The 12814-nt window shown below is 38.5% G+C and overlaps 1 protein-coding gene across 4 annotated transcripts in view; it reads right to left on the bottom strand.

Moving 5' to 3' along the window:
- FNDC1 (fibronectin type III domain containing 1) overlaps positions 1-12814 on the bottom strand; it is a 104329-nt gene that overhangs the window by 25812 nt on the left and 65703 nt on the right. For all 4 annotated transcript variants that reach the window (XM_032836480.1, XM_032836482.1, XM_032836481.1 and 1 more), the window contains 3 exons: positions 12558-12658; positions 10203-10314; positions 8836-9282 (listed from right to left, as the gene is read on the bottom strand). In XM_032836480.1, coding sequence (XP_032692371.1) covers positions 8836-9282; positions 10203-10314; positions 12558-12658 — 660 coding nt within the window. The remainder of the gene's footprint in view (positions 1-8835; positions 9283-10202; positions 10315-12557; positions 12659-12814) is intronic.

Raw genomic sequence — 12814 nt, 5'->3', positions numbered from 1 at the left:
AGGACGTGTGATGAAGGGGAGGGGCAGATGGTAGTGGAGTAGGAGGACCCTAGGGAATGTGTCCCATGAATACAACTAGATAACTATCAAATATTCTGAATACCCCAGAAACCAACCTGAAGATTGGCAGAACACGTTCCGCAACTAAAGGGAGAGAGGAGCCCACATTGGAGAAGATCAGAAGTGCAGAGATGCAGCTTGGAAGAGAAACAGATCATGGCTCCTGTGGTGGGAAGGGAACCATGGTCACAGAGAAAGGCAAGAGATGGACTAGCACACAGGCAAGTGCATGGGAAAAATGAATCCCCATAGCAATTGGCTTAGAAAGTGAGAAAGGCCAAATTTTGTGACTTCTGACAACCAGGAGACTTTCGAGCCTAGAGTTTTAAGGGTCAGTGGGCTTGGCTCTGGGAGAGCCCAGAGGATATTAAGGCTGACCTTACAGAGAAGGCTGGGCAAACAGCATGACATGCAGCATGGAAATAGTGATCCGAAGCTCACCTGGAGCGCACAATGAGGAGGTTATTCACTCATCTCAGAGCACATCCCAGAGAGACAGCATTCACAAACAGACCACTCCAGGAGCAAAGGAACTGGCAGGCATCGTTTCCCTCTCCCATCCCTCCGCATAAGCACAGGGATACTTGCAGGAACCAGCACAGTGCCAACACTGGGTACCTAACTTGCTTTCACCAAGCCCCAACCCCTGGAAGAACCGCCATCCCCCAAGTCACAGTTTCTTCAGTCCCAGCATGGCAGACCCCCTCTACTGGAAGATCAGCCCAGACCACTGCCAGTACCACATCTTCTGACCTGGGAGTTTTTCAAGGTCTCAGTTCTGGTAGTGATGGTGACAGGTCTCATTTCACAAGCAGATCAGAGCACACCTAGTCAAAACTCATATGTTTAGGCCAGGAACCAAACACAACTCACCACAGGCAAAGAGAGACTTTGCAGATGGCTGGCCTGAAGGATAACATAGCCAGGACACAACAGCATAACACATGCAACCCACATTGAAGATACTCTCAGAATCATCAGGCCCTGGTGAACAGGGGACCCTGTACTGCAGCATAATACAGGAGCTCTTCTTCATAAAGCCATTAGAACAGGAGACATAATTGACTTTCCTAACACAAAGAAACAGTCAGAGAGACTTAAACAAAATGAGAAGATGAAAAAATTTATCTCTAATGAAAGAACAGAATGAGGTCACAACCAGAGATCTAAGCAAAACAGATATAAGTAACATGCCTGATAGAGTACAAAAGTAGCGATCATAAGGATACTCATCGAGCTTTACAAAAGAAGGGAAGAAATCAGTGAGACCATTAACATGGAGATAAGATATAACATAGCAGAGATAAAGGACTCGATAAATAAAATGAGAAACATGTTTGATGGAAGAAGCAGCAGTTTGGAAGAGGCAATGGAATGAATTAAAAAACCTAGAAGACAGAGTAATGGAAAGTAATCAAGCTGAACAAAAGAAGGAAAGAATAATTATGCAAAACAAGAATAAATTTAAGGAACTCAGTGACTCCATCAAATGTAATAACGTTTGTATTATAGAAGTCCCAGAAGAAAAGAGAGAAAATGGGGCAGAGAATTTATTTGAAGAAATAATAGCTGAAAATGTCCTTAATCTGGGGAAGGAAACAGAAATCCAGATCGAAGAGTCACAGAGACCAGCCCCCTGCCAAAAACCAACAAAAGCAGATCCACACAAAGACATATTGTAACCAAATTGGCAAAATCTAGTGATAAAGAAAAAAATACTAAAAGCACCAAAAGAAGACAATTACATACAAAGGAAACCTGATAAGGCTATCAGCAGATTTTTCAGCAGAAACTTCCTAAGCCAGAAGAGAGTGACATGATATATTCAAAGTGCTGAGTGGGAAAAACTTGCACCCAAGAATACTCTATCCAGAGAGGCTATTATTCAAAATAGAGGGAGAGATAAAGAGTTTCCTAGACAAACAAAAACTAAACGAGTTTATAACCACTAAACCAGCCCTGTGAGAAATATTAAAGGGACTGCTTCAAATAGAAAAAAAAAAATGACATGACCCTTGGAACACTGAAAAAATAAAATAAAGTTAAAAAAAATATATAATACCAGTAAAAATGAATATTTCTATAACAAAATAAGCCAAGGAACTCACAAAATAAATGTATGTAAAAGTATGATGCCATATATCTGGAACATGGAGGGGGAGAGGAGAAAAGAATGGGTTCAAACTTAAATAACCATCAACTAAATATACACTGCTATATGCAGAATATGTTATGTACAAACCTAATAGTAACCACAAATCAAAAACCACTAATATATGTGCAAAGAATAAAGAGAAAGTAATCCAAACATATCACTAAAGAAAACAAGTAAACCACAGGAGAGAGAAGGACAAGAAAGGATCAGAGAGAATCTTCAGAAACAACCACAAGACGAGTAGTAAAATGGCAATAAAAATGTACCTATCAATGATTATTTTGAATGGAAAGGGACCAAACATTCCAATCAAAAGACAGAGAGTGGACAGAATGGATAAAAAGAAGACCCATCTATATGCTGCCTGCAAGAGACTCGTTTTAGACCCGGACACCTCCAGACTGAAAGTGAGGGGATGGAGAAATATTTATTATGCAAATGGATATCAAAAGAAAGCTGGAGAAGCAAAACTTAAATTGGACAAAATAGACTTTAAAACAAAGACTATGACAAAAGACAAAGAAGGGCACTATACAATAAGAAAAGGGAAAATCAAACAAGAAAATACAACAATTGTAAATATTTATGCACCCAATATGGGAGCACCTAAATACATAAAACCGTTATAACAAACATAAAAGAACTACTCAATAATAATACAGTAATAGTAAAAGACTTTAATACTGCACTTATATCAATGGATGACATTGAAATCCAAACATAGCACTAAACAGAAAGTCAACAAGAAAACAATGACTTGGAATGACACACTGGACCAGATGGATTTAACAGATACATTCAGAACATCCCATCCTAAACCAGCAGAATACACATTATTTTCAAGTGCACATGGAACATTCTCCAAAAGAGATCACATATTGGGCCACAAAGCAAACCTCAACAGGTTCAAAAAGATTGAAATCATACCATGCATTTTTTTCTAACCATAACATTATGAAACTCGAAGTCAACCACCAAAAGAAAAAAAAAAATAAAATAAAATCAGAAAGACCACAAATATATAGAGGTTAAATAACATCCCACTAAACAATGAATGGGTCAACCAGGAAATAAAAGACTTCACCAAAAAACCTCTAGAACTGATAAACAAATTTAGTAAAGTCACAGGATGTAAAATCAACATATAGAAAGTGCTGCATTTCTATGTATCGGTAATGAAGCAGCAGGAAGAGAAATTAAGGAATCAATTCTATTTATAAGTGCAACAAAAATATAAGTCACCAAGGAATAAATCTAACCAAAAGGGTGAAAAACCTGTACTCTGAAAACTATAAAATGGTAATGAAATAAACTGAAGATGACATGAACAAATGGAAAGACCTTCTATGATCATGGACTGGAAGAACAAATATTGTTAAAATGTCTATAGTACTCAAAGCAATCTACACATTTAATGCAATCCCTATCAAAATACTGAGAGCATTTTTCATAAAACTAGAAAAAATAACCCCAAAATTTTTATGGAATCACAAAATACCATGAAAAGCCAAAGCAATCTTGAAAAAGAAAAGCAAAGCTGGAAAATCACACTTCAGAGCGGTGGTAATCAAAACAGTATGGTACTGACACAAAAACAGACACATAGTTCAATACAACAGAATACAAAATCCAAAAATACACCCACAATTATATGGTTGATTAATCTTTGACAAATGGTGTTGGGAAAACTGGACAGCAACATGCAAAATAATGGAACTGGACAATTTTCTTACCCCATACACAAAAAATAAACTTTGAATGGATTAAAGACCTAAATCTGAGACCTGAAAGCATAAATATCCTGGAAAAGAACACAGGCAGTAATTTCTCTGACATTGGCCATAGCAACTTCTTTCTAGAAAAGTCTCCTGAGGCAAGGGAAACAAAAGCAAAAATAAACTATTGTGACTACATCAAAATAAAAACCTTCTGCTCAGCAATGGAAGCAATCAACAAAATTAAAAGGCAACGTACTGCATGGGAGAAGATATTTGCAAGTGACATATCTGATAAAGGGTTAGTATCTAAGATATATAAAGAACTTCTAGGGGTGCCTGGGTGGCTCAGTGGGTTAAAAACCGCCTTCGGCTCGAGTCTTGATCCCAGGGTCCTGGGATCGAGCCCTGCTTCGGGCTCTCTGCTCAGCGGGAAGCCTGCTTCCCTTCCTCTCTATCTCTGCCTGCCTCTCTGCCTACTTGTGATCTCTCTCTGTGTCAAATAAATAAATAAAATCCTTAGGGGAAAAAAAGAACTTCTATAACTCAACACCAAAAAAAAACAAATAATCCAATTAAAAATGGACAGAAGACGTGAAAGATATTTCTCCAAAGAAGACATTCCAGATGGCCAACAGACTCATGAAAGATGCTCATCATCACTTACCATCAGGAAATGCAAATCCAAACTATAACGAGATATTACCTCACACCTGTCAGAATGGCTAACATAAAATACACAAGAAACGCAAGATAAGGGAGGATGTTGGTGGGAAAGCAAAATGCTACACTGTTGGTGGGAATGCAAAATGCTTCAGCCACTGTGGAAGAGTGTAGAGGGTCCTCAAAAGTTAAAAATAGAACTACCCTAAGATCTTGCAATTACACTACTGGATATCTACCCAAAGAATACAAAAACAGAAGCACTGAGTGTTTTATGCAACTAATGAACCACTGAACACCTCATCAAAAACTCGTGCTGTACTATATGGTGGCTAACTGAACATAATAAAAATAAATAAAATAAAATAAAATAAAATAAACTTATCTAGCTATGGAAAACTACGAAAAAAACACCCCACACTAATTCAAAGGGATACAGTCACCCCTGTGTTTATAGCAGCATTATGTACAATAGCCAAGATATGGAAGCAGCCCAAGTGTCCACTGAAACATAAATGGATAAAGAAGTGGTAGATATACATAATGGAATATTATTCAGCTGTAAAAAAGAATGAAATATTGCCATTTGCAATAGCGTGGATGGAGCTAGAGAGAATGATGGTAATCAAAACAGGTCAGAGAAAGACAAATACTGTATGATTTCACGCATACATGGAATTTAAGAAACAAAACAAGCAAAGCAGAAAGACAGAGAGAGAGAGAGAGAGAGAGACTGAAAGCAAAAAACAGGTTCTTAACTCCAGAGAACAGATGGTTACCAGAGGGGAGTGGGGGTGGGGGTTGAGTAGGAAATGGGTGATGGGTATTAAAGAGTTAACTTCTCATGTTGAGCACCTGGTGATTAAAATTAAAACTTAAGGAAAAAAAAAAGGAAGCCTGGAGAATGAGTGAGTGCGCAATGAGGTCTGGCAATGAAATGAAAGAAGTCCAAGGAGACACTGAGGTTTCAGACCTGGAGAGCTCTCTGGGTTATTACGAAACAATCATTACCCTGTCTCATGTTATTTTAAAGAGGAACAATTTGGGGGATGCCTGGTTGCCTCAGTCGATGAGGCCCTTGGCTCAGGGTCCTGAGATTGAGCCCCATGTCCAGCTCCCTGCTCCTCAGGGAGTCTGTTTCTCCCTTTTCCTCTGCCCCTCCCGCCGCCCCCTTGTGCACACACACACACTCTCTCTAAAATAAATAAATAAAATCTTAAAAAAAGATAAAAATGAACAACTTAGTTTTCTGACAAGAGAGTGAGTTGTTTCTGTCCACTGTAACTTCAGTTCAATCGCAAGCCCTTCAGGGGCACAGGCAGTCATCTGTGGTTCTTCTGTATGTCCCAGAGAACCCAATCCACCTGCGCTAGATGATTAATCATCATTTGTGAATTTTATTTTATAAAATTGTGAATTAAGCCAGAATAACAAAAACAAGAGTTACTCTATCTTTTCTAGTTTACCACATGAACTTTCTCATAATGACACCACCACCACAATGATAAAGATGAAACATTATTCAAATAAATTTACTTCAATTCTACATCAGGGCTGACCTAAGGCACCAAAGATAATCCTGTCCACTTTCCCTTTCAGAACCTATCATTGGAAGGTACAAAAAAATCACCATCTCCATAGCATTAGTTATTAGGGAACTGGAAATCAGAACCACTGAGACATCACTTCACACCCACTAGGATAGCAAGAATCAGAAAGACAGAAAAGCAAGGTGTTGGTGAGGATATAGAGAAATTGGAAGCTTCATGTGCTGATGGTGGGAATGCAAAATGGTGCAGCCATTGAGGAAAACACGTCAGCAGTTCCTCCCAAAGTTAAACACAGAGATACCACTGGACACAGCATCTCTCTTACCAAGTGTATACCCTAGGGAACTGAAAACGGGTGTTAAAAAAATTGTACACACTGTTCATAGCAGCATTACTCATAATAATAGCCAAAGGTGAAAACAACCCAAATGTCCATCAGCCAATAAATGGATAAAATGTGGTTTATCCACACAATGGAATATTGATCAGCAGGAAAAGGAATAAAGTACAGATCTACTCTATAATGTGGATGAAACTTGAATACAATTCATGCTGAGCTGAAGATGCCAGACACAAAGCCCACATCTTGTAGGATTTCATTTATATGAAAAGTCCAGAAGAGACAAACTCATAGAGACGAAAGTGGATTCGTGGTTTCCCAGGGGTTAGCAGGAGGGGGGCATGAGGAGTAATGACTAATAGGTATGGAGTTTCTCTGGGGGGTGATGAAGTTGTTCTAGAATTTGATAGTGGTGATGGTTGCACAATCCTGTGACTATACTAAAAGCCACTAAACTATACACTTTAGAAGGATGAACTTTATGGTATGTGAATTGAATCTCGAGAAAGCTATAATTTAAAATTTTTTAAATAAAAATAACTACAATTAGAATGAATACAAGGAATAAAATAAAGTTGTTAGTGAAGCAGCATAAATAAAAAAGGAAGGTCAGCCATACAGGAATGTTTTTAAAATAATAATAATAGTACATCATAACATTATATAAAGATCCTAAGTTTCTCTCCACAAATTTACTTTTTTCCCAAGACTTTGTATTGATTTGTACTTATTTTGAAAATGCTGCCTAGAGGCAAATTATAATTAACACTTGGCTACGAATTTGGCCTGGGCTAGGGAAGTGGATGGATGACATAAAAGAAGTGAAAAAATACACATACATCATGATTTGCCAAAAAAAGAAGAAGAAACAAAAATACCAAAAAAAAACATTGACTTTCATGCCACATAAAGGTCCCAAAATCCAAAGTAAATGAAAAGAATATGGTATAAGCCCTCTTAGACAAAGGAAAACGCAAAATATTCATAATAATAGTAGTAATTCAATCCAAAGCCAAAATAGTCAATCTCCCGTTTTCAAACAATTATTAAGTAAATATCTGTTCCAATTACACACACACACACACACACACACACACACACACACATATCAGTGTATGCAGAATAGAAAGGTCAAGGGAAGTACATAATGTTTTCATACCAGAAATCCAAAGGTAAATTCCAAATCATGCTCCCTGGGGAAAATGATAGTGTGTGAATCTTCTCCCCAGTGACCCTCCTCTCAGCATGGTTCCTTATTCTTTGGTGTGAATTTTTAGATGGGTCCGATGTTCCTGTTTACTTGGAGATTTTCTGAAGGAAGGCCAACTTCAAAAAGAATTCCCATTTTGAATACAGCATCCAAGTTCAAGCTGATCACGGTGAAGAAGGCTGTGTAAAGAATTCTGGGTGTGCAAAATGATTCCTGAAATGAATTATCTTCACTCTGCATCAGCTTAAAAAGACGTAAGTTTCATAGCCTATGTGGTGATTCTTTTCCACCTAAGGGAAAGAAGATGAATTTTTCTCCTCTGGGCCAGACACCAGTGTAGGATGACCTCTTCCAAAGCAGCTTGAACAGGGACTAAGCAGAAAAAGATGATGACTCTGCAGGTCCACTGGGACCTGACCGAAGTGTCCTCCCTTCCATTCCTCAGGAGAAACTGGCCATTCTCAGCAGGAAGACACGGTAGGGGCAGAGGATAGTCCTAACTGCATTTCTCGAAGCAGAGGAAACAGCACAGTTCTACCCAGTGGAAAGCAGTCCTACCCTTGCTGCCACCAGAACTCAGTCACTCAAGGATTAGCATTTTGCAAAGGAAGAGCAGATTGAGAAAGCATTCAGGACACTATACTTTTCTAGGAAATTCACAAAGAGACTATTCAAGGATCTGAATGGTCCAACAGTAAGAATCATTAGCCTTGTTTAAATCACATAGCTAATCACAGAACTTTTTTTTTAATATAATGCATACAAATCTACTAATATCCAGTAATACACACTTGGGGAAACGCTCATCCATACTCATAATGTTCCATGTTTTAGCTAAATTTTTTTATTTGGTTTGTGATAAGGGTTGCCAGATAAAACACAGGATGCCCATTTAGATTTGAATTTTAAATGAACAGCAAATAATTTTTCACATTAAGTATGTCCCATGCTGTACTTTCATTTACTAAATCTGACAACCCTGGTTGTGACATATACCGCTGAACAAACCATGTGGGACTGGAAATGCCTCTTGTTGCCATTCCACTGTGCATCCTACTTACCTCTCCCTACACCCTTTGTGACCTGACTTGAAAATGAAGCATGCTAGTTACGTGGGCCACCATTACAAGGAAGGCCATTACCTTCTTCAGGGTAGCACTCTGGCACCCCGCTGGAGCCTGTTATGAGGTTGCCATTTTCATCATGCCGTTCTAAGGTCCCAGGGGGACAGGTGGGAACAGGGGTGGTGGGTTCAGGGGTGGTAGTAGTGGTGGTGGTCATCTGCATAGTGGTTCGAATGGTGGTCGTTGGGCTTGTGGTGGTGGTCGTTGGACGTGTAGTGGTGGTCATGGTCGTGGTCGTGGTCGTGCGGCGGGTGGCTGTGGTCGTGGGCCTCGGGGTTGTCGTGGTGGGTCGTGTGGTTGTGGTGGGGGCACGAGTGGTTGTTTTGACAACCTCCAAGCCCACCAAAGGCTTCCCTCCTAGACTCAGAATGGGCTTATCCTGGGCACTGGCCACGGGTTTGCCATGCCGCCCCTGCCCAAAGAGGGGCAGGCCATCAGGGCTCACCACGGGTGTTCCTCCCAGATCTGAAACAAAATCAGACAAAGGCTGTGCAACAAGATGAGATCATCCAGAGGAAGTAAAAACCAAATGCAAAGTGTCTTCTCAAAGCTTATGGATTCTTATATTCAAATCAGTAAAAAGCAAAGGAAACATTAAAAGGATACTCAGCAGAGGTAGCAATATCGGCTGCTATCCAGTAATTTCTAGCCATCTTAGATTGTCCCTTACTCTGAATTACCTTATATATACCTTATACCTCTAAATGCTTCATTGATATGCCCCATTACCCTGAAATAACTCAGTCTCTAGTCGGGGAAGTAACTCTTTCCTCCTCTTGATTCCTATACCTAGGAAGAAGAGTGTTACTTTGTACCTGGAGTGGCAAACTTATTCTGTAAAGGGCCAGAGAGCCAGATATTTTAAGCTTCATGTTGCAGCTTCTCAACTCTGCCATTGCAGGGCAAAAAAGCACAAAGAGTACACAAAGGAGTGTGTCTATGTTCCAATACAACTTTGAATATGGACACTAAACTGTGAATTTCAAATAATTGTCACATGTCACAAATATTGCTATTCTTTGGTGTGTTTTTTGTTTTTGTTTTTGTTTGTTTTGTTTTTGCAATCATTTAAAAGCGAAGAAACTATTTTGAGCTTGCAGGCAGTAAAAAACAGGAAGCAGCCAGGGTTTGGTCTTTGTACTGTCGTTTGCTGACACCTGCTGCTCTGGGCTGCCCTATCTCAAGAAGGAAGTCAAGTGCCACCTTTTCTGGAGGCAAGAATAGAACTACAGTTGTATCAGGGGAAAAGCTAAGTTCTGCCCCTTTGGGACACTCCTTTCCACATGGTAAAAGTAACTGGACCAAGGGTCCCATTAAAAATGGGCAGGGATTTGTTATCCCACAGCTGGTTCAGAACACTTTTTGTTGCCTACAACAATTCTCACCCACAATGGTGCGACCATCTCCTCCTAGTTTAATTCGAAGAGGATTTCCTTGTGAATCCTGGAGGTACCTTCCTTCTGCGTTCAACACCAACCCACGATCCAGATCCACGACCTAAAACCATGACATAGATTAAAGAATATACTGAGCATGAATCCACCTGCACGAACATATCCAAGAAGCTTCCGCAGGAGGAAACCATAATGTGAGTAGAAAATATTATTTTTGTCTGCATCATTCACAAGGCATAATAAGAATAAAGTGCAAAACAGTCCCATTTCATATTATAATGGCTTAACCACAGAATATACAAATTGTTTTCAATTTCTCAAATATGCAAAAATGTTCATAATACTGCTACCATTTAGTATGCTGTGTGTAATGCTGAAAAGAAGCAAACAATTTAAGTATTCATCAGTGGAGGGAAGGGATTAAATAAAATATGTCCCACCCACATAGTGGAAAGCTAGTGGGCAATGAAAAGGAATTGGAAATTCTACATATATTGACATTAACTGCTATGGACTCAGATTACAGGACTGACTATTTTGCAGAAATAAAAATATATTCATTTGTGTATATAAGCTTAAAATTGCAGAGAAAAATAATCTGGATAAATATATCCTAAACTGTTAGCAGTGGTTATCTCTGGGGAGTGGTTTGGGATGTTGATTAGCTTAGAAATTATCTTTTGCATATATTTCTGAATTGTTTTAACTTCTCACCATGAACATGTACTACCAGTGTGTTAAAAACATGAAATGTTTCATATGGGATCGGGAGGGAGACAAACCATAAGCGACTCTTAATCTCACAAAACAAACTGAGGGTTGCCGTTGGGGGTGGGTAAGGGAGTATGGAGAGGGTGGTTGGGTTATGGACATTGGGGAGGATATGTGCTATGGTGAGTGCTGTGAAGAGTGTAAACCTGGCGATTCACAGACTTGTACCCCTGGGGCAAAAAATACATTATATGTTAATAAAATCTTTGTTTTTAATTTAAAAAAATTAAAAATTTTTTAAAAAGCATGAAATGTTTCCATCTGGCTGTAATGTCAAACACTGAAGTTGCTATAACAAAAACAATTTAATTTGTAATTAAATTGCCTAATAGAGAATGTAGGCAAAAATTTCATATTCTAAAAAATTATAAAAACTTTGGGGGGAAGAGCTATTATTATCCCTGTTAAGGAACAAACTCATACTCTACACTGGTGGTTCTCTAACTATGGCCTGAACCAGCGCAGCCTCACTGGTCACATATGCTAATTACCTAGCCCTACTCCAAACCTTATTTGACACGCCCCCAGAGATTCTGATGCTCCATAAAGTCTGAGAACTGTGACTGCACAGTAGGTCACTGGAGGAACCCCTCCCAGAGGGCCACTTTCTTGGATGCTGTCTCAGTAATTAAAAATAAAATATACTTATATAAACCCTTCTTTTGAACTCCACTCCACACTGTTTCAATGTGAAATTTTTTCAATAACATTTGACTTTAATATACCTTCTTCCTTTATAAATTCCTGTTCCTTTAAGAAATGATAAAATGTATCTTGTAACCTGTGACTAAAAATTTTATGAAGTCTCTCAATGTTTTCCTAAACCTTACTGCTATAAAGGGGAATTTGTGACTGGGAATTCCCAGTCAAAATATGAATAATTTTGTGATTCTCTGAAAAAAAGTCTTTCAAATTCTTGAACATTGTACAGTGTTCTGCCCATTATCCTCTAAATTACCAAAAATTCCTAAACATTTAACCCCAAGAAGTTAAACTCATTTATCTTAAACACATATAAAATACTACTAATTATTTTTTATTTCAAACGACAATCATTGGAAAATTCAAAAGGTGATCTAATAAAAATTGCCTATTTGATCCAGTGTTTTTTGGTTTGCTCAGTTGTTTTTACCCTGCTTTCTTTTATAAAGGATCTGAGATAATTCGGAGAAAAATGTGTATATTAGTTAATCAAATAATAAAAAATAAAAATAAAATGAAGCTAACAGAGGTGGAGAAAAAGAAGTCCATTTGAGGAGCTAAGCATCAGAATCTATGTAATTGCTGTGGGGTTGGAAAAAATATGTGTGTGATCTTCCTAACCTGTCAAAGCAAACAGGAAGTAAAGGCCCACTTATCTTATTAGTTATGAGAAAAACACGAACTAGTCACTCAGAAGAATAAAAGATCCTTCTGAGCACAGGAAGAAGCAATATAAGAATATATTGATGTATGAGTGGTTAAAACTGGAGAAGAATACAAAAGACTATTTCGTTTATTGCTACACAGTGCCCACCACTTTTCTCTTCCCAACAGCATGAAAACAACTCATATGTGTAAAGAAGTTTACCCTACCCACTTTGTTCCTTGAGGGCCATTGATAATTCTTTGTCCACTTGGATTTCCATTACTACCAGGAAGCATTTTCCCTTCTACATTTGGTCTGCCATTATAACCTACATGGCACACAAAAGAGAACAATAGCAACAACAACAACAAAGCCAGAATCTGGTAAACTCAACACTCCTGTAAAGCTGGCTTCATACCAAACTCTAAGTAATAACACATCATTTCGAACAGAAATACTAAACAGAATTTTAAGACAATAATTA

This window comes from Lontra canadensis, unplaced genomic scaffold, assembly GCF_010015895.1.
Source record: "Lontra canadensis isolate GAN:19392208 unplaced genomic scaffold, GSC_riverotter_1.0 scaffold92, whole genome shotgun sequence".
In the NCBI taxonomy this organism is placed as follows: Eukaryota; Metazoa; Chordata; class Mammalia; order Carnivora; family Mustelidae; genus Lontra; species Lontra canadensis.
The sequence above is the reverse complement of the archived record's forward strand: the minus strand, read 5'-3'. Positions and strand labels throughout refer to the sequence as shown.